At 47.5% G+C, this 22676-nt stretch overlaps 1 protein-coding gene across 2 annotated transcripts in view; it reads right to left on the reverse strand.

Moving 5' to 3' along the window:
• The window catches only part of KIAA0586 (KIAA0586 ortholog), a 2241463-nt gene that overhangs the window by 2079560 nt on the left and 139227 nt on the right, over positions 1–22676 (reverse strand). For both annotated transcript variants that reach the window (XM_069637413.1, XM_069637412.1), the window contains exon 3: positions 13717–13810. In XM_069637413.1, coding sequence (XP_069493514.1) covers positions 13717–13810 — 94 coding nt within the window. The remainder of the gene's footprint in view (positions 1–13716; positions 13811–22676) is intronic.

Consider the following 22676-nt stretch of genomic DNA (forward strand, 5'->3'; position numbering starts at 1 on the left):
TCTTATACTGTTCTCTTTAGTCTATTAAACTCCTGTTTAATACCTAATTTTCAAATAGTCTTTTGCGTCTATTAACTCATGCAATTCTTTCAGCAGGTTCTTTAATTTATTTATTCATTCATTGATAGCAGTGCGCAAAGCCCATGGGCATCTAGGCGCTCGTTACATACAGGGAAAAGTGGGTAGTGGACAGTAGGAGAAAGGTTAGCGGAAGAGGTGAGTTTTTAGCTTCCTTTTGAATGATAGGTACGAAGGTTCGGCCCAGAGTGTGGGGCGGAGCGTGTTCCAGAGGGTGCGGGCACGCACTGGGAAGGCCCTGCGTTGTAGCCTTGTGGTCGCTTGTCTTTTTACCTTCTGGGTGAGATAAATTGGTGCCTGGTTGGACAGGTAGCGATGCATAATGGAAAGGGGTTTGAAAATAATTCTCTCTCTGACGGGGAGCCATTGCACAGTTCTCTTGGCATCGGAAAATGGTCATGTTTCCCCAAGTTTAAAGCCGCTCGAAGGGCGTTGTTCTGTGTAATTTGTAATTTGTTTAGATTTTTTTCAGAGGTACCACAAAGTAAGGCATTACAGTAATCCAGTTTGGACCCGACAAGTGCTATGTCGACACTAATGTTGTTTTCAGTGGAAAGGAATGGCTTGCAAGCGTCAATCAGCTTGGTGGCGTAGGCTGAAGTGGAGGTGATATGGTTGCTCTGTCGTGTCATATTGAGGCTCGCATCCAGGTAGACCCCTAAGGTTCTTACTGCCGGAGCCACTGGGAGGTTGTGACCGTCGATGCTGAACGATTTGAAATAGAGGTCTAGTTTGGCTAGACAGGCTGGAGAGCCGATGAGCAAAAGCTCAGTTTATACATCGTTTAAACAGAGGCCATGCTCTGCCATCCAAGTTTGGATGTTTTCGTGGAGAGCGTTTATCATGATCGTGCCTGGGTGTAGTCCTCAGACAGTTGGATGATAATTTGAGTGTCGTCAGCATAGTTTATATAGGATATGCCAAGAGAATCCAGGAGCTCGAACAGTGGTTTTGTATAAATGTTGTACAAAGTTGGTGAGACACAGAAGCCTTGGGGACACCGCATCATATGGGTATGGGTCAGCCATTGCGTTGCCAGCAAAGACCACTGATGTTCTGTTTGGGACAGGAAGGAGGCTATCCAGTTGGCTGCGTCGGGTGAGAAATGTGCCATGGCTGTGAGGTGCTGGCATAGTGTCTGTCAACCAGATCGAAGGCCGCCGAGAGGTCAAGGAGGAGGAGTGCGAGTTTTCCAGCATCAATGGCAGCGTCCAATTGGTTCTTGAGGTCTAAAGGGGCTGTTTCTGTTCCGTGTCTAGGGCAGAAACCCGAATGCCTAGCTCCTAGTATGTGGTGGGATTCGAGGAAGTCTCGGATTTGGCGGTATGCCACTCTGTTGATAACTGTCAGGATGAAAGGGACTGTGGTTATAGGGCAGTAGTTGGACGGGGTCAGATGGTCTAGGGACGGTTTCTTGAGCAAGGGTCCATGACTCCCTTAAGGGCAGTAGGGACAGAGCAGGATGTGAAGGAGGCATTGGTGATGGCGGCAGTGAGAGGTAGCAAAGTTTCGGAGCAATCTCTGATCAGTGAAGCCGGACAAGTGTCTCCCTTGAATCAGGAGGGTTTGAGTGCCTTGATTGTGGTGGCTAAGTCAGTGACTGGGATAGGTTGCAATTGGAAGAGGAGGGTACTCCGTGTGTTATGCTGAAGGGACGGTGATTTGGTTGCTGCTCCCTTTCTTTGATACAATGACTTTCCTCAAGTCTGATCGATTCCTTACATTAACCTTGAAAGGGTTTGCATAATCAGATAAACTATAACACTCTATGGGATTCTTATGTCTTTTGTCGGTTTATTTCTCCTCTGTATTCTCTTGCCAGATATTATTTGTGAAGGCTTTGTGAGGGGTCAGAAATGCAAAGCGGACACAAAGTTGAACATTTTCTCAAGATTAGGGGGATGGGATAAAGGCTGACCCTCAAGTACAAATATATCTATCCCTCACACTAACATACACAACCAATATATGCAAGGTAGATGTGTCGGTTTTCAGTTCAACAAAAATGGGTAAAGGTACACAAGTATGACTGCAACAAAGCAATCCTTGCGTCCAGGTTTTGACTCCCTTCCCCTGGGTCAATTCAGGAAGACTTTTGGAAGAGTACCCTTCCAACAATATACTATTGAACTAAATTGAAAATTTCTTTTTCATCCAACACTTCCCTCAAATGGCCAAAGTAAATGTCTCTTCCACAGAACACCAAAACAATTTTCATCTCCAGACGTCAAAGATGATTACTTAGGAAGATGTAACAGTCTTTACCACAGAATACATTTCTCAAGATGTTGAACACCAGTGTCTTTCATAGAAGGTTTTTCTTAGGTGGTCAAAAAGTGTTTTCCTCATAGAAAAATGTCTCTTGTTGTACACTAGTTTGTAAGGATAATAAAGTAAATGTTTTCTTTCCACAACACGGTTTTTAGTTCCTGGTTTACTTGCCTGCCAGGAATGGTTTCTACTTCACAACAGAAACTGCTACTTTCCTAGTTTGCTCGCCTGCCAAGAATTGTTTCTACTTCACACAAAAAAATCTATTCCTTTCCCGGTTTGCTCCCTTGCCCGGAATGGTTTCTACTTCACACAACTGTTAATGTTTCCCTCTCTCTGCTTGTGGTAATCTTTGTTCCAGGTTTCTCCGCATCGACATCCTATATGGGGAGAAATGCACAATGTTTACCATGTTCTTTGCTTATGGCAATTTGGGTTCTAGGTTGCCCCCCCAAACGGATATCTCACGAGAGGAGAATTACACCATTTTTCTTTCTTTCTCTTTTTTAAAGGCTCTTGGCAATGCGGGTTCCAGGTTTCCCCAAACTGACATCCCATGTGGGGGAATTGTACCCTTGTTGCCCTTCTATTATACTGGGTTAGTATTCAAATTGCCTGCTGCAGTGTCCTTTAACTTTAGAAAACATCCTGATCCTTCCCCCCTCCCCCCCACAACTCCATTTGGCTGACTCACCGCTTAACGTGGGTCTTTGACAAAGCACCATTGTCGGATCGGTTTCTCCGCTCACTCAGTCTCTCCTTGCTCCTGCAGCAGTCTCTTGCGTTTCTGGTAACGGTACCCTTGCTGTTCGGCATGACTTACCTCACCCCAGTGCTGCATACTCTGACACCCCCCCCCCCCCCCCCCCAAGAGTCCTCCTCCGGTACGCGACACCTCTAGGCAAGTGCCTGTGAGCATCTTCCTTCTTCAGCATGGCTTGTTGCTGTGACTCTGCTGCAAAGCTGGTCTCCTGCTTGGCGTCCTACGTGAATTCCGCTGCTCCTCTTTCCTCCGAACTGAGACCACTTCCTCTCCTGCAACAACTTTTCCTTCACCACCACAAAGACTATGGATAGCCAGAAGTACCATTTTTAAATCTCCAGCACAGCTGATGATTTGTTGAACAACTAGTTTGCATCTTTGGCTTAAGGTTGTTCCTATTGCACATTGACTCTTCACTCCTCATCTTCGTCTCAGTACCATAGGTATTCTACAAATTAAAGTGCATATTGGTTTTAAGCTTTCCAAAGCTATATTGTTTTAGTACTATGAATGTTCGACTTATAGCTTCTTTCTTCTTAGTATAGCAGACCTGGTTCACTATCCTGCCAGGCATTGCTATTTTTTGCATACTGGTTGTAATAACATCTCTGTATTTGGGTTTCCCAGCCCCTTGTTCCACCTGTAATTACTTCTTCATACTCTTTCTTGCACATAAGGTCCCAGGCCCCTACTTCACATATAGTTGTTCCTTTAAAGTCTCTCTCATAGGCTTTCTTCCCAGTCTTAAGCTCCAGGAAGCCTCCGTTCAGGCTCTGTCCGGCTCCAGGAGTCGATCCCGACTGCCTGGGTTCTCAGAGTTGTCCGCCCCAGTGTCTCCGTACGTGCTGCTTGCTGCTTCTCTGCCGGCACGCACTGTGTGAGCTCTTCCCTAGGACAGACCTCTGTGGCCTGTTTCCAGCAGGGTGAAGGGTCCTTCTACCTCTGACCCTCTCCGGAGACTTACACTTCTCCACACGCGTCCTGGTTCCTCTGGTCGCCCTTCTCCGCTCCGCCAATCTGCTGGCAGCTCCTCGAGGGAGGGCTGAACGAACTCTCCAGTCCTTCTTCCCTTTTTATGTATTGGCAGCATGCAGATTGTCCATATTGACTAGACTGCTGAAGTTGGTTCCGCAGAGCACTTTCTAGTACTCCGGGCCTCCTCTTAGTCCCAGTACGAATGTTATTTCTCTCCACTGGGTTGTTTGGAATATTCTTCGTCTCAGTATTTTTGCAAGATCCATACAGGGAGTCTCTACTCTGCCTTGTCTCAGTATTTTGGCTAGGATGCTCCACCTTACATAAGTACATGGATGAGTGTGGAATCATGTTACCCTGTACAGGGTAGGGGGGGTGAGGGAGGGTATGGGAAGTTCGGGGACATGCCATGTTCTTCCCTGATAATCGCCCCCAGTTCCACAGGGGGGTGTCCCTCCCATGAGATTCACCCGCTGAGTTCCACCCCCAGGGGGACTATTGGGTAACAACCTCACCTCCCTGGCCTCATGGGAAGGCCCCTCCACCCACAGGAAGCAGGGACAATATCCTGGGATTCATCACACTCCCCCATGGGAATAAGGGACGAATTGCCCAGATTGGCCACAATGGGTAGAGGGGAAAAGCTTGCCTCTTCCTTTGAAATCTTGCTTTTCACCTCTATGGTAGAGAACTTTGGATTAGACAGTACCCCAAACCTAGTTCCAGATGAATCCTTTTCCTTTAGCAGTCCCAAGATGAATCAACTAAGGAGAGGATCTGCCCTCCCTTGTTTAGGCAAAAGGGCCAGAGGGATCGGCCACCAGGGGGCACGTGGATGTGGTCTACCTCCACGTGAGCTCTGCACCAACGGTCCCGAAAGCAGTCTGAGCCCCCACTATTGGCCCCCCACAAGTGAAAACCGAAGATATAACAACCCTACGGGCCCCCCCCCCCACCTCCTGGGAGAAAATCCAAAGAAAATCAGAGCTTCCGTCATCCCGAAAAGATATCTCTGAGAGTGGCGAGCAGCTGCGCCACGTTAAAGGCACCCAAACTGTACTATACAGATTGAGGAGAGGCAGCTGTCATCAGAGAACGCTCCACATCCAACGAAAGGCGGAAGCGGTGACCCCGGAGCAGTTTACACAATGGAGCCCCATCAGGAACCAGCATACCCTCGGACAACGGAGGTGTGCCTAACGGCTGGACAGACCCCATTGGGTAATGAGGTGAGGCCCGATCACAGGACGTTCAGAACCGCGCAGAGCCCAGAGCGCATAGTCCCCTGCCCTCACCCCCAACGGGGACGATACCCTGGTGCACCCCTCATTGACACACGGCTCCGGATCTCTGCTATCCAACGCCTCCACGAGGCATCACACCTGGCGGGGGCACGCATCATGGGGAGTCCCGCGGCACGGACCTGCAGCGCACCGCAATAACGGGCCAAAGTCATGAGACACTAGCAGTCGGGATAAAGTCCCCCCCCCCACTTCCCGCTGCAACATAACCTCACAGCAGGAGCAGGCACATAGAGCCCTCACTGGCTCCACAATTACGCACCCAAAGCAACCTGAGAGTGCATGCCCTCCACAGCCTTTACAACACAGCCTCCTGTAACATGTTCCAAATGGGAGAACCGAGGTATTCCGTCCGCCATCACAGTGAGAGCAACACACACAGAGGACAACAACGACGCAAAGGGGCCCGGTGTTTGGCCTTCCCATAAGATAAGCCATCCTCAGGCAGAACCTCTAGCACATCAAAGAGGTGTAAACCTACACCAAAGTCAACACCGGATTGAAAACAGAACCCCCACATATGCTGGTCCAGAAACCACGCAGGTACAACACTGCTACTTTTCCTCTACCAGCCAGACCACTGCTACTACTCCGAGCCCCCTCCAGAAATAAGACCAAGGAGGTAACCGGGACTTCGAAACGCGACCTCCCCCGCAGAACTCCACGAGAACACAAGGATGCCAGGGACAAAAAGAAGGCCCAGATAAGGGCCAGGAGAAAGAAAATTACATTTTCAGGCATATAAAGCAATACTAGAAGCAGGACCCCTAGTTCCTGAAATCATTCTAGGGTTATCTCAAACACACGAACCCCCACCTGAGGGCATTGCGAGATTAAACCTAGGTAAAGAAATTAACGAAGGAAACAACGAACCCCAAGGAAGTAAACGCTGCAGTTCTCTACACACGGCGACACCGCTACACGCCATACGAAACGCTGCAATCCCACACAACCCCGCACCCCGAGCTTGACCTCCAAAGAAAAACTTGCACTCTTCAAATTTACGCCACAACGCGCCCTGGCCACCCCTCCTCCCAACAGCGAGATGGCGACCTCGGGCCCTGAAGCAGCCGCCACCAAGTCCGATGTTGCAGATCTGCTTTCCAAAATAAAGAGCATGCGGGCGGACGTAAGTGGGAAGATCGACAAAATAACAGAGAATCGATAAAATGGAGGAAAGACTCAAGGAAGTGGAACACAATCAAGCCTCGTTATCGACACTAGAAACACAAATGGACACAAGGCTCAACGATATCGAGATGAGGGAGGAAGAATCCCGGTTGAAGGTTGACGACCTAGAAAATCGCAAACAACGCAATAACATTCGCGTTTTTGGCATACCGGAAAAAGAAGGTGAAACAGAACAAGATCTACAGAAAACCCTACACACAATCCTAAAACTAATGTTTGTTGACTCTGTTGATGAGCCCAAACTTGATTGCATCCACCGCGCAGGAGGCGCAACGGGAGGACCCAGGACGATACTAGCCCGATTTCATAATTATGCGGACAAGGCTTGAATCTTAGAAAAAGCAAGGAACACTACTCAGATCACCATGGGCACAGCCAGGGTCTCCATATTTCAGGATCTCTCCTCCCTCACCCTGGCTATGAGAAGGAAATGCCTTCCCCTTGACTAGATTCCTAAAAGACAAGGCAATCAGATACAGATGGGGGTTACCCCTTCTCACTAACCTTTGAGTGGGAAGGAACCACAATTAATCTGAAAACTAAAAGAGAAATTAACAGATGCATAGTGGAAATACTTGGCGAACAGGACGGCTCCTCAGGTGCCGAAGGTAATCGGAACAGAGACAGGGAATGGTAGATCAAAGGCCCAAGGCGACAGAAAATCCCAGGATCTCGAAAATTGCCTCTTCGGATATTGAACACTGATCTCTTCACCAAACAGCAACGTCGTCAAAGTGGCACCGAACAACGTGGGCACCTGATGTTTACTTCTGGAACTAATGCTCGACCACGTGATGCTTCGGGCAACTCGCCGACCAACAACGTTTAAAACAGTTCCACAATGCAAGAATATATGACGATATGGAATGTCCAGAAGTTAGATACGATGGGGGGGGGGCGGTTTGCAGAGGCTCATTTTTTATACGAGGTATGATCCTTACTGGTGGTCCGTGGCTGACTGGGTGTGACTAACTTAGATGGATCGGACGCTACTCAGGGGGGAGGAGGAAAGGGGGGGGATGAGGGAAGGAGGGTTGGAAAGGGGAGGGGGCCCACAGTGATGTACGTCCACATACATACTAATTTCTGAAATCACACAATTAACACAGATTTGATACAGTCCCGAAAAGACACGCAATGACCCCTAGAAGGGTGATGGCGGTACCTGACACTAAAACAAAGGGTGCTCACATGAGAATCTGCTCACTCAATTCCCCCACAAAAAGGAATATGGTGATGAGATCATTGAAGAGGTCAGGGATCGATATATTGTATATGCAGGAGACAAAGTATGCCAGGGGAGAGGAACGAAAGGTGATGCCGCCCATACTGGGTTTGGAATACTGGGGCCCTGGAGCTTTGAAGAAATCAGGGGTGGTAATACTAGTCAGCAAAAGTCTCGACTTCAAATTTTCGAAGATCTGGAGAAATGTGGAGGGGAGGGCCATGTTGCTGGTAGGCACCAACAGAGGCCTTAAGATCACGTTAGCAACACTATGCCCCAAACACTGGCCAAGCCAGATTCATACAGCGAACACTATCCAAAATAATGCTGGAGGCAGAAGGCCATGTAATTGTTGGAGGAGACTTCAACTTATGGGCCGATGCTACAAGAGGCAGACAATCGGCAGTCCCTTCAACATCAGAACCTGCCGATGCCGGTAGAAAGGAGGTAATGGGAATGATACATACATATAGACTACGAGACACCTGGCGTGCCCTGCACTCAGACACCGGGGATACACATTCTATTCCGCACCTCACGGTACATATACACAAATTGATTATATTTATATCTCGGAAGAACTTACGGCGGTAATAGCAAGCACGGAAATTGAACCAATCACCTGGCCAGATCACGACATGGTCTCCACAGAATTGGAATTGGGTGCACTTCCCCGCAGAGGAAAAAAATGGCGCTGCAATGACTCCTTATGGAAAGACTGTCTTCCATGCGGAGATGGCGACTGAAATAGAGGAATACATTAAGGTAAATGACGATGGAATAGTACCCATCAAAACAGTCTGGGATGCAGGGAAAGCCACCTGGCGGGAGTATTGATTAGGGAAGGTGCGAACATAAAAAGAGATCTCTGATAGATAAAAAATTATGACGGGTGATAGAGTTATACTGGGCGGCCCGAACGTCTACAGAGGGCAGAGAAGAGAAAATACTTTTATCAAGACAGAAAAGAGAGGAACTTCGTCTCCTCGAGGAAGCCCAAGTCGTCAAGAAGCTACAGCTTCTCAAGCAGAAATAATATGAGAAAGGAGATAAAGCTGATGCCTTATTAGCAAGCAGACTTCGCGGGTAAAGGGAAGAAAGGTGGGTCACATCAATACAAAATAGCCTGAGGACCCCCTGAACGCTCGAGACAGACATCCCGGAGGCATTCGCCCAATTTTACCAGCAGCTATATAACTCGGAAGCGACAAAAAACGGCTATGACATAGATACTTACCGGTCCGATATCACAATGCCAATCGTAACAGACGAGGCGGACTTAATGGACGCCCCGATCACCGGGCAGGAAATTGAAGCAGCAGTAAAGAGACTACCAGTGGGAAAGGCCCCTGGAAACGATGGCTTCACAGCCTGCTTCTACAAGGCATTTCTTTCCCCATTGCTTCCCCTATTCATAAAACTATTTAACAACATCGTAGACTCCGGTGAGGCTCCAGATTCATTCTCAGAGGCCCTGATTTCAGTAATACCCAAAACAGGAAGAGACTCCAAACAATGCGGCTCATACCGGCCGATCTCATTGCTCAATATAGACGCCAAAATGTATGCCAGAATATTGGCAGCGTGCTTAGAAATATATATGCCCCGTCTCATACACCCAGACCAAGTAGGATTCATAATCGGTAGCCTCGGATCAGATTCCATGCAAAAGACCCTACATTTAATAAACAAATCGCAGAAGAGAGGAGAGGAATCAGTCCTCCTCTCTATTGATGCAGAGAAAGCATTTGACAGGGTGGAGTGTTTTTTTTTGGAGGCAGTCTTAAGCAAGGTTGGTCTTGGGGAGGGATTCAGAAAAGTGGTGAAGGCACTTTATAAATCTCCTAAAGCCTTGGTGTCCAGACTACTCAAGAGGGTTCCCCCTAAAAAGAGGAACAAGACAAGGCTGTCCCCTATCCGCAATTCTCTTTGCCCCATCACTGGAACCGCTGGCACAAAAATTAAGAGCTTATCGATCGTCAAGGGGATCGTGGTCAATGAACAAGAATATAAACTAGCACTATACGCTGATGACCTCTTGTTATACGTCACAAACCCATTAGAAACCATTCCCAAAGCGATACACTTGATTTAACAATATGGCCGTCCCTCCGGTCTTAAAATTAACAAGGGTAATTCCATCCTGTTCCCCCTCCATGAACCCACCCAGAATGACAGGGAGAACTATTCGACCTTGAGACTTCCCATCGGTGGGCCCACGCTGAAATATTTAGGGATCAATCAGGTTAATCGCATAGGTGCCCTTACGATGCTAACTTCCCACAATTACTCACAAAGTTTCGTGTGGACTTGGAGAAGTGGGGAAACCTGACAGTCTCATGGATAGGTAGAGTCAATGCAATTAAAAAGGTATGCCTCCCGCGATTTCTATACCCCTTTCAAATGCTACCCATTAGAATCCCCAAAGCATACTTCAAAGAAATTAAAAAAAAAAAAAAATCATCCTGCACTTCCTATGGCAAGGGAAAAAAAAAAAAAAAAAAAAAAAATCAAGAAATGCGTACAACGTACTTACTCTGCCCAAAGAAAAAGGCGGAGTGGGATTACCTGATCTCGAAAAATACTACATGGAAACACAATTTAGAGTACTAATACCACATCTCAGAAACCACACACACTTGCAATGGCTTGCCCTTGACAACTACCACTTTGCACCGGCCACTCTCTCAGAATGGCTCTGGGTCCCCAAAGGAAAACTGACACGCAGGATAAGGGAACACCCGATAATAGGAACTATTTGGGAAATCTGGAAGGATACTCCAGAAATGCGACACATTACGACTTGGCCATCCCCACTAAGCCACATTTGGGCACCGGGAATAAGGGAAGAAATCCCGGATCACGCACGGTTCCAAACATGGTTCGAAGCTGGCTTGGAGAGGGTGGGCCAACTCTGGAGGGAAGGGACATTTATTTCGATCACTGATCTTAAAGAGGCCCTAAACATTGGGAAACTCTCAGTTTTCCAATTCCTACAATTGAAGGGAATAATGTTAAGAACCCCGTGGAAGGCAAAGATCCAAAGGGACCTTACCCCCTTTGAAAAACTTCAACACCCTCTCAAGCACTAAAGGGTTAATCTCAGCCAATTACAAAACATTGATAGAAGCAGGCAGAGGTTCCACGGATAGGCTCAGGAAAAAAATGGGTAACCGATTTGCAAACAGATCTCCCCCGAATTATGGTCTAAAATATGCTCAGGTACCCCGAAAGTGTCAATAGCCTCCCAGTACACGCTACACGCGATAGAACTCCTCCACAGGTGGCAATATGACCCCCCCAGACGTTCCAAAATGTACCAGGTGGTAAACCCGGTGTGCTGTCGCCAGTGCGGACAGATTGCAATTTACTGCCATATGTGGTGGGAATGCCCCAAAATAAAGGTCTATTGGGACGAGGTCCTGGGGTGGATTAAGGTGATTGAAGGAATACAGCGAAAATGTACACCTCTTTTGACACTGTTCGGATTAGAACTAAATGAAGATGAATATGTGAGAGCAACTGGTGTGGTCACCCCCTTGCTATTAGCAGCCAGAGCGTGCCTGGTCATTAAATGGAAGGCTGAGGTAATCCCATGTAAGAGAGAATGGGTGAATGCGGCAACCGGCATTTATGTGATGGAAAAGATTACATCAAGTCTACATGCGAGAACTGCCCAGTGTGACATCTTGTGGCAGGATTCCGTAGACCAACACATACCAAGTCACTAGTTCACGAAGTGGCACTACACGATGCATTAAAGAGAGGCGACACAGGTGTTAAAGTGGCAACAGCTGCTAATAATCCAAGCCTAAAGCATAAAATACCGAACCAGTGAGACCCTAATGATACACTCCCAAATCACACTGTTCATACTGCTTCATAACTCACTTGATGGACACAAATCTGTTACGATACCTAACTTCATTGCAGAGACAGACCAAAGAAAAAGAATGCGTTAACGAGATCACTGTATTGGGGCAGGGGGGGGGGGTGGATGAAGGGAAAACAGCGTTTTTAGGTTATATTGAAAATTATATTCCAGTTGTGAACAAGGACCTTGGGTGATGTTGTACATTATGTTCCACTGTTCACCCGCATCACGATGCCGGGCCTTTGTATTACTCTAAAAACCAACAAAAATAAATTTGAATTTTTTTTAAAAAAAGGGCCAGAGGGCATCTAGACTTATGAAAGGGGTACAAATCCTGAGTGTCATTTCAGAATCTTCTTGCCTGGTGATTGTCGTACCCAGAGTACTTTGTAGGAATTGTTAAGGAGGAGAAGACGTGTGGGAGCCCTAGAAAAATCAGAGTTAGTGGAACCAGTCTTTGCAGTTGAAGTCTGCTGCTAAGCTACTCTACGCCGCCCCCTTCCTCCTCTGTCCTTCTACATAAAATCATCATCTGGTAATCATCCTGGTGTGACATCCCTGGACTTGGTACATTTTGGCATTTGAAGCACTGAACCTCTTTCTGCTCCCCGCCCACGGGGAACCCTTTCTCAGGGAATACCACGGCTTTTGCTGGGACCATGCCCAAATGGTTTATTAAGGGAAACACTTAATCCCATGAAGTGAATACCGAGGAGGCCCCGACCAGGATGGTTACCAAAACCCTAGCTGGTAATAAAATGGCTCAATGCCCGGGAGGATAGCTCAGCGGCAACGCGCGTGCCTTAGAAGCAAGACGACACGAAGCAACACAGGTTCGATCCCCGGGTCCGCACTTAGCAACCACTGGGTGTTTGAGCGCGTTATAAATACACAACAAAGACAACAAAAAACAAAACAATTAAGCAACTATAAAAAAAACAATTCCTTTACCAGCGCCCCGATGCCCGCGGGCTGTGTAAGCGCTTTAAAAATGCGAAAGAAAAAAAAAATGGGGTTTGCCAAATATAATTGGTGTCCCAGCGATCATCATATAAGTAGACATGGTTTATATTTGGATTTGTCATCTGTCATAATTTAGATGCAGGAATGCACATGTCACTTTATGCTTGCCATGTTGTCAGACCACAAGGTAGCTGTTGAGGTGCCAGAAGACACGATCAGCATCTTTCTTAGCATGGAGCATTATGTAAGAGGGAATTAAATTTTCAGATCTCAATTTCAGGGACAAACCTTCCTGAATCATTTTGTTACTAAAAATCAAAAAAGTTCAGGCTATTGCGCCCTCATAAATGGCATTCTGTCACAGCAGGATTTGAAGCACCTTGATGAGTGCAAAATGGCAACTTGGTTGGGGTGGTGAGCATGCAGGATCCCAATGCTTTTATTATCTGGATAGCAACCAGGCCAACCCAGCACCTACCGGCTCTCCCCCATCACACAACTAGATGGGGAGCTCATGCAACTCGCAATGACAAAAGGACTGAAAGATCTGAAAAAAAGGAGGATGCTGGAAGGGTTAAATGTTATATTACAGACAACAATAATTACAGAGTGGTAAATTTCATCGTTGACAAAATACAGTTAAACCTTTAACGCCACCACAATCCCATCCTGACAATTCAACCCCCTACCCCTCTACCCTTTATTTAATTAATGTTTGCACTGTTTTTCGGTGTTATGGTCTGCTCTGAAATGTACCACTCTGTTTTGTTTGCAATAAAATGACTGGATACCTGCTAGAAGCAGTTCTTCAACCCAACTAACATTTGGGCTGTGGGTGTGGTTTCATAGAAGAAAATAGTACCAGAGCGGTGAGAAAGGGTTTGCATACTGTTGGTTCCAAATCCCTTTGCTGTATTATGCAGTGCCTTTGGAGCATTGTTTCAGCCTGGCTTGCTGCAGATGCAGGCTCCCCAACAGGTTGGAAAGCATGAGGAGCAATATGGATGGACAAGCAACTACATTGCATTGAAACAGAAAATAAAATACCCTAAAGAGCAATGGTGAATAGTTATACCTTCCTGTCTGGTTGCCTCTTGTTCACGTCCCCCTTCATTCTTTGAAGGTGCCTTTTTTCCTGAAAGACTTCGAGAATCCATATTCAAATGTACCTTAATGTAACAAGCAAAATATTAGGTGCAGAATATCAATAAATCTTTATGAAATTAAACAATGTACCCATCAACTGGATAATCAGTGAAGAATAAACCCAAAACATCTAAACACGCCATCAAAACCAAGCACACTTTTTCCCCGTCCTGTGCTTAATTCAGTCTAAGAGCCAACGGGGAAGCATGAATCTTAAAACACTTGTCCATCTTAGACAATTCATTTATTTAAATACATGTTTACACAACCTGGTCAAGCTAGGTACAACATTTACAATATCATCGGCATTTAGGTAACTGTCTAGAACTGGCAACAACTTAACAAATCAGTTAACAAGCAAAGAAACTAAACTCCATATAAGCTATATGCAAGACTAAAGTAAGAAGAGAAACATCTGAAGGTTACTGAGAAGCACGTCCAAATCAGATTTAAAATATTCCTCTCCATGCAATGTATCAACAGTTTTAAACTGGTTTGATGGGGCAGGCTCTTCAATTAGGTGATGCCCAACCAAGGTGTCTGGGAATAATGGTGGGGAGGAGGCTCTTCAGACAAGGGGCATATTCTTTTTTGGCTCATGACCTGCTGCCTCCAAGGGTGATGGTAGAATGGAAAATCCTTGGCCGAGTCCTCACCCATAGATGGGAGCCAGAAAGGGAGAGTTATTTGATATATGATAATTTATTTATATAGCGCCTATACACAATGTGTTTCAAAGCTCTTCAAGGCAAGGGAGGGAACAAGGGAAAAAACAATGACATTCTTACAAGCCATGAACAGTAAGGATGTGAAATTAACTATCGTACTCGGCCTGACGACATTTCTGATAGTGCAAGGGCTAAGACATTGATAAGAAGGGAGGGGGAGAGTGGGAAGGAAATGAAAACAGACAGGCGACTACCTACTAGGCCTGACGACATTTCTGGTAGAGCCGGAAAAAAAAACAAGAGGTGAGGGAGAGGGGTGCAGAAAGGTAGGGTAAGAACAAAACAAGCGACTATCATATTAGGCCTGATGACATTTCAGATAGTACTGGAGGGGCGGTGGGGAGGAAAAAACCAGTAAGGGGAGGGAGGAGGTTACAGACGAGGTTGCTTTCATACTAGGTCCAGGGACAATTCTGATGGAGTAAGTGCACAGAAGAAAGTAAGGGGAGGAGATAGGAAAAGGAAGAAGGGAAAGGAGAAGAGAACTGAGAGTTAGCAGTCAGAAGAGTGGAAAAGCAAGAGGGGAGAGTGAATACAATTGCAGAAGTCAGTAGTAACACAATGTTGCAAACAAGGATACAAGATGAAGATGGGAACAGCATGAATCAGGGCCACCATGGGTACAAGTTGCAAAAGAAGTTCACCATGAGAGTTGAGAAAGTTCCACACAATGTTTTCAGGGGAGAGTCAGAACTAATGCAGTGGAGGCCTGAGGACAGTATTAGCCACACTCACATTCTGGGATGTTTTGGGCTTGTAAGCCAAGTGAGGGCGCATTAGCACATAATTTATGGAGTTGTTCTAGATTGAAAGGTTATTGGTGTAATATGTGGGTAAGCCAGGAACTAGTGCTAGACAATAGTGTCCCCAAAATCTCCAACCGTAGTCGTTTCATGATTTCTCTTCATATCTCTAGCCCTGCATACATTTTCATTACAAATAATCAATATTCCAAGTTTAGGCCAATCGCCAAAAAAAAAATTATCCTGTGTCTATGGAAAATAGCCCGATATAGGAGACCGGCATAATGATATGAACTTACTATCTAGAGATGAGAGGACACTATATACAAGTTCACAATATACTGATTCATTAAAGGATGGCTGACCGGTGTGAGAAACCTGAAGGAGTCTCCCCGACTAGTCCCCGGGGATCTGTCATCCAGGTGGCCAGGACATGGCCATTCTAGTTCCTGGGGGTGGACCAGTGAGGGAGGATCACCTGGATGGGGGTTCTTCAGGGAGGGGAAGTGGGACACCGACGGGTGAGACACGGTATCCCCCTTATTTTAACACCTTGTCCCCATCCTACCACGTAGGATACTCAAACACTCTACCACCCCCCCAACCTCTTTCCGACACAAACACTTTTGCACACCACAAAAGACGACGTACAAACACCAAAGCCGTTTACCTGATATGTCCCACCACATGGGTCAGGCGATTGACCAGAATCATACACATCTGACAGCCCCTTCTCTTCCCCACAGGGATAAAAGGTGGAGCATGAGAGCACAATACAAGCAAGGCAGACCACACAACGAGAGAGCAAACTCAGCACAGCAGTTCAAGAGGAGGAAAAAGACGGCACAAACCGAGAGGGTGACAAGGAGAGAAGCAACCTTGCCCTTTCCGAGCCAGGCCTGTGAAACCTCCAAGGAATGAATCTTAATACTGCGAACAATAGCCTGCATGTGCCAGACGTCAACGGTACACAAGGCCCTCCTCCACGGATAACCAAGCCAAGGAGAGACAATCGTCCCCGTGGTACTGACTTTGACTCCAGAGGCAAGCAAAGCCAAGTGGTTCATCACAGCCGGTGAGTCGAGAGGAAAGCCAATAAGAAACTGAACTGTGTTGAACAAAAGTAACAAGCGACTAATTGAAGAAAGTACAAAGAACTGTCAATACGAGAGGGGGGGAAAACCAGCTACAGAAGAGTCAGACACCACATGGGTGCTCACTCAGGAACCTCTGGCCGATTACAAGTTGTGTATATGCGCTATATAAATAAAAATAACTATCATATCATATCCTGCCCTACCCTGCTGTTGAAACTACCGTTACCAGAAGGCCTTGGGAGAGGCACGAGAAAGTGATTCAAAGTGGTCATACAGGGGTCTAGTAAAATCCTCTCTACAGTCTAAAGTCTTTGGCCGGCAGATGATTGTAAAGCTAAGGGAAGTGAATCCCACATTATAAGAAAATAGAAGAAATTGTGTGATTGGCCAAGGTTGGCAAGAACGAACCCAACTGAGGGATGCCGATGAAAGTGGGGCGAAGCCTAAAAGTCCTGATGAACAGTGTATTGACAAAAGTGTACCCGATTGAGGGATGTCCACAATGAACTGTTTAAAAAGACATTAAGATTGGTGAAAGCCATAAGCAAAGTTGATTTGGAAAGCCATGTTGAACCCGACAGAGGGCGGCTAGCATTTGAGAAGGGTCTGAAGAGGGGGATCCACGGGTGAAAAGACTTCACCCAACATGCAAGGAGAAAGACATTTTTGTTCATTATTTTTGGAACACATCAGGTCCTCAGAGGAAGAGACTTTTTGTAGAAGAGAGACTTAACCATCTGAGATCCTGATTCCAGAGAGCAAAACTGTGGTCTTGTGCTGGGAAAGCTCGAGCTTGTGGTCTTGTGCTGTGCTCCGGAGTCGCGCCTTGTCCCGTGCTCAAAATGTATGTGGGAAAGGGAGACCCCGACGACAGCATCCTGACATTGTTTGTGAACACCTTTCTTTCTTATGAACATTATCCTACACTCTTCATTTGTACTTAGGATTGGCAATAGGTTTTTCTTAGTATAGGCCCTTTTATTTGACAAGACGCCACTAGGACTGCCTTATTATTATTTGATGGTCGTAGCTTGCTTCCATCTTAGATGTAGGTTTAGATTAGGCTTTTTTCAACCCGCATATACAGTTTAAAGGAATGGTTCAATATTATTGGCCAAAAAGATGGCCAATAATAAAAAAAAAAAGTGTTTAAAAAAAAATCTAAAGTCCCTATGTAAAGTTTTGAGCAAATGAAGCTCAAACTTTAAAAAGGGAAGCACTAGGAGGCATCCATTTTGTGAAATGGATGCCGCCTGTGCTTGCCTTTGCGGCACTAATGAAGCAAAATCCAGCCAGCTGTAGTAAACAAAAGCTACCACTGGGTGGCTTTTGCTTCATTGGTGCCGGACTGGGAGGATGGAGACCAGAGACTACAGGCAGGAAGGCTGCAGCTGCATCTCAGTAAGTGCACATTTTTGTTTTTAAAAAACACTAGCTGCGTTTTTTTTTTCTACGTTTTCCGGGCTGGGGGAGCCCGGAAAACCTAGAAATAAAACCACAGCTTTTAAAACGTTGTATTGATGTTTGCGTTAGCTTCAGCTTGGAGCCCTTAGGGCTCCAAGCTGAAGCTACCGCAAACATAAATACAACTTTGTTGTGTTTAAAAATGCTGCAGTCTTTCTTTCTAAGTTTCTCGCTCTCCTCCGAGTCAGAGGAGCCTGAGAAACTTAGAAAGAAAAACCAGAGTGTTTTTGAAACACAACCGCGTTGTGTTTCTGCCTGCCTTGGCTATCACTTTGGGTCTCCGGTGCTCCCACGCACCGGAGACCCAAAGTGATAGCCAAGGCAGGGGTGTTTCCATGCCGCAGTGTTTATGCCTACAGCAGCTTTCACTTTGGGGATCTCGGGCTCCATCAATATGAATGATCTGTTGATACCTGCTTCACCAGAAACGTTGCTTGACCCCCAATCAAGACCACTATTATTGATGTCTCACCCAGAGGTCTATTCCTGACTCAATATGGACATGAAAGGCAGTTGGGGTGGTGGTGTGGCCCCAACCTTCAAATAGTTTTTGATATTTCAGGCTCCCCCAAGTACACTCAGATACCTGTAACATCCTAAGCATTAAGCTTCTCACTCAAGACCACTTGTCCTTTCATTTTGTAGTGCTATATCGCCTCTTGCCAGCACACTCCAACCAGCAACGAAATGAAGAAGAACCACTATGTGGCGCTGCACCACCCAATCCAGCAAATGTCAGCTAGTACCTGAAAAGCCTCAAATTGCACAATTTAAAGACCATGCCCAGCGGTAGCAGAGCAGCTAATTGGAACTCCAACAGAGACTGTGAATCCATTGACCTTAAGAAACCTCATAACACTTAATAGCGAGCTGCCATAGGTAAGGCCCGGGAGGTGCTTAGACTCCCTTATAGATTTTCATGTATGTAACCTCTCCTATATGTGGAAGACCAGGCAAGATAGGACCGGGCAAGGACATAAAGAGAAACAGGGAAACAGGAAAAAGGAAGTTGTGGGTTATTTGGGCGGTGTCAGATGGGTACGAAGTGGCAGACTAAAAGGAGGAAAGATAGTGGACAGGAATGTGGGGGTGATTTTCAGAGAAGGTGAGGTATTGGTTGGTGAGAGAAAGTGGCACTGGGTTGAGAGTGCATGCAAGGTGTGTGAGAGGGTAGAATTGGAGAGCAGGGAGTGATTTGAAGGTGACCAAGGCAGCGGAAGGGGCATGAATGATTAGCAGGAGGGGTGGAGTAGGAGTAGAGTTGAGAGGGGAGAGTTGAGAGGGGTAGAGTGGAGTAGGCAGAGTTTTTTATTAGGGAAGAGTGGTAGGAGAGAGGAGTGGGGACGAGTGGTAGGAGAGAGGAGTGTGGATGAGTGGTAGGAGAGCGAAGAGTAGAAGTGGAGGGGAGAGTAGTAGAGGGAAAAGGTATGAGTGGAGAGGGGAGTGGAGAAGGATTAATAGTGGAGGGGGAGAGAAGTAGTGGAATGGAGAGGGATTAATAGTAGCAGATAGGGGAGAGTACGAGTGGAGAGGGATTGTTGTGCACAGGGATTCATAGCAGGGGAGAGTAGTAGTGGATTGGCGAGGGAAGAGTAGCAGTGGCAAGGTATTAATAGTGGAGAGGAGGGGGGACGCTGTTGTGCAGCATACCAAGATGGTCGCTGCCTGAAAATCTCTGGCAACAGCACACCAACAATTGCTAAATATCCTGCCTTCCATCGTCCGTATTTCCCCAGGTACCACTGGAACTGCTTTATAAACGATCAGGGCGCAAGCGGACCGAATCCTGAATAAATCTGTGCAGTTTAACAGCACAAGCACAGCGAGGACGCAGGCTGACATCGAGCCAAACTGGTGGAGGAGGGGCAGCCCGCATAGAGAGACGGCATAGAGTGTGGCGCGAGAGTAGACCTACTGAGGCTGTCCAGCTGGGCCAAGAATATACAAGCCTGAAAGCACTGTGTGCTTGAGGTCCCCAAATAAGGATGGTGTATCGCCACCCTAAAGGAACAGCTGCTTCCCGGGAAGTAGCGGCTAATATCACCCGGCCTGCCTTGTGGCCCGTGGTGATTGACTGACAAGCGGGGCCCCGTAACGCTCCTGCTCCTCATGGTGAGCGCCACCCTACCACAGATAGCTACAGGCGAGAGCCCGCAAGCAACATCCATAATATTCAGGCTGTTGTGGCAGTGGAGGTACTCCCACACGGTTACGGACCACCCCTCCCCGTGGCCAGGGATTGATGGCAGCAGCGCCCGGAGGTGAGCAGGCTGGTGCGGGCGCGTGCTCCCTCTGGCACGCAATTTGAAATATAGCTGGGATATTGGCGGGCCCCCCCAAGGCGATTCAGAAGCGTGCCTGAACGTGCACCTCCCATCATAGCTGAACCCTTGTGTGACACTACAGCGCTGGGCCGACCCTCATTTGGTACCAAAGCAGAAAAAGCGGAATTGGCTGTCACCCTCTCCTCCTGACCACAGACCACCGACACCCAAGGTACTTAACTCCTTTGACGCTCACAGTTGAACTGGTGGGGAGCTTCTCCATACTCCTTGAGCCACTCCAGTTGATGGCGAAACCACCCTTACACCGCCATAGCACGGGGGGGGGGGGGGGAGGGCACTGATGGTCATACTTTAACCCTGGAGATGTTTAGCCATATGGACCGGGACCCACCGTGTCCTGGTTAGTTCAGAACTGAGTTTGACATCGCACCGGCCAACACCCAAAGTGGGCTCCCTATAGCTGTGTCCTCAGAACAACAAGACATTGCACAGAACAGAGTCTCCCTAGTGCCACGCCATCTAAGCCTTCAGCTCCTTTGAAACACTTGGGCGAGCTGGGGGAGGGTTAACCCAGCATCCTGGTCATCGATCTGCCATGCACCAGGGGACTGTGACGCCTACATGGAAGCGGCATGGCCCTGGCCGGGACGGAACCAGGTGGACTCACGCTCACAACACCATAGCCGGATTGTAACAGGGATCGGCACCCCAGCAACCACCGCTAAACGGTGACGACCATAAACCGAGGCGACTAACGGTACCCTACCCAGGCAGGGGCAATATCCCTGACCCTGAAACCCAGATAAATCAGATGGTTGTCCTGCCCACTGTGAAGCCCCCTGCGCTACGATGGTCAATCCTAAAAAACAAGCAAGGATGGATCAATTCACACATGCGGACAAAACACAGCCTCTGGCGATGAAGGCGAGCACTGACAACTTGGGAGCCAAGATAGATGCTCTCGCGTGCAAAGTGGACGTTTCCGGAATACAAATAGAGAAACTATGCGGACGAATGGCGGAAGCGGAACAGAGGATTGGGGATAATGAGGATAAAGGTGCCTCCCTACAGCACAAAGTGTCCATTCTACAACAATCTGTGAAGAAGGGGACAGCCAAGAACGAAGACTTGGAGGGGCATTCTAGAGGGGGTAATATTCGCACTACAGGAGTCCCCGAATCCACGAACATAGACAACATAGAAACATTTGTGAAACAACTCCTACTTGACATACTGGACAACCCTTCACTGTCAAACATGTATACGGTGGAGCGGGCGCACCGATCGCTGGTGGCGAAACCACACCTGGGGGCTCCGGAGCAACCCATTATCGCCAGGATTTTCTGCTATCGAGACAGAGATGCCATTCTGCGTGCTGCACGAGAAAAGAAAAAAATTGAGATGGGGTAGCTCCACGATACGAATCTTCCCAGACTTCAGTCCGGCGTTCCAGGACCAACATAAGACCTAAGCTGCAAAAAACTTGCTACAGGAAAAAGACAAAGATACTCAAGGATGTTTCCAGCTAAACTACGTGTACAATACAATGGCTCGACAATGTTCTTCAACTCGAAGTAAGAGGCGGAGAGGTTCGCCAAGAATCTCCCGGACCCTGGCAAGGCACCATGACATCCGCCCTGAACTCACCATCATATCCTTTGATCAATATGTTTGGGTGTCACCGGGTTCGAGCCCAATAAGATGCAGTCCGTGGGTATGGTATGTTAGATTTTAGCCGTTGCCACAGGGAGCTCACTAACTGCCCACAGAGCCCCACTCTCTGCAGGCACTGCAGAATTGTTTTATGTTCAAGGGGGGAGATTGAGGGGGTAGGGTGCCGGTAGGTTGTTTCTGGCGTGGGTGGGTCAGGCAGGGAATCCTCGGTAAAGAACAAATCAGTATCAGTTTCGTTTCTGATCTGTCTTTCTCAGAAGTAACCAATCACTAGTCTCTGCGTCATACTGCCCCCAGCCAATGACTGCCCTCTCCCTAAGCCCCGCCTCTGGCAGCCATCTTCAGATTTGGTAGAACGCAAAGTGGCACTATGACCAAGTGAAGAGCCGTAGAGGGGCACGAGGGAGGGTTCGCATGTGAATCCATCCCAGACCCATGCTGGAGAACAACAGTTACAGGTAAGTAACTTGTTCCTTCTCCAGCATGGGGTCTGGCATGGATTCACATGCTCATGAATATAAGAATACATAGCAGTACACATGCACAACCATGGGAGGTGGCAAGGCTCAACATTAAGCATTACATAAAACTCAACATTAAGCAGCTCTTACCTTCCCACCAGGCTCACCTTAAGCGAACAGGTTGCGCAGCACTGCCTGGCTGACTCTGGACTCCTCCCTGGAATCCCGGTCGATGCAGTAGAATCTCGTGAAGGTGTGCGTCGACCTCCACGTAGCAGCCCTGCTGATGTCCAGCAGGGGCACACCAGACAAGAACGCTGTGGTAGCAGCGATCGCTCTGGTCGAATGGGCTCTCGGACGGCCGGGCAACGGTCCGTTTGCCAACCGGTGACAGTGCATGATGCAGCCGGAGAGCCATCTGGAAATGGAAGCCTTCG

This window comes from Ambystoma mexicanum, chromosome 14, assembly GCF_040938575.1.
Source record: "Ambystoma mexicanum isolate Mex_15411 chromosome 14, UKY_AmexF1_1, whole genome shotgun sequence".
In the NCBI taxonomy this organism is placed as follows: domain Eukaryota; kingdom Metazoa; phylum Chordata; class Amphibia; order Caudata; family Ambystomatidae; genus Ambystoma; species Ambystoma mexicanum.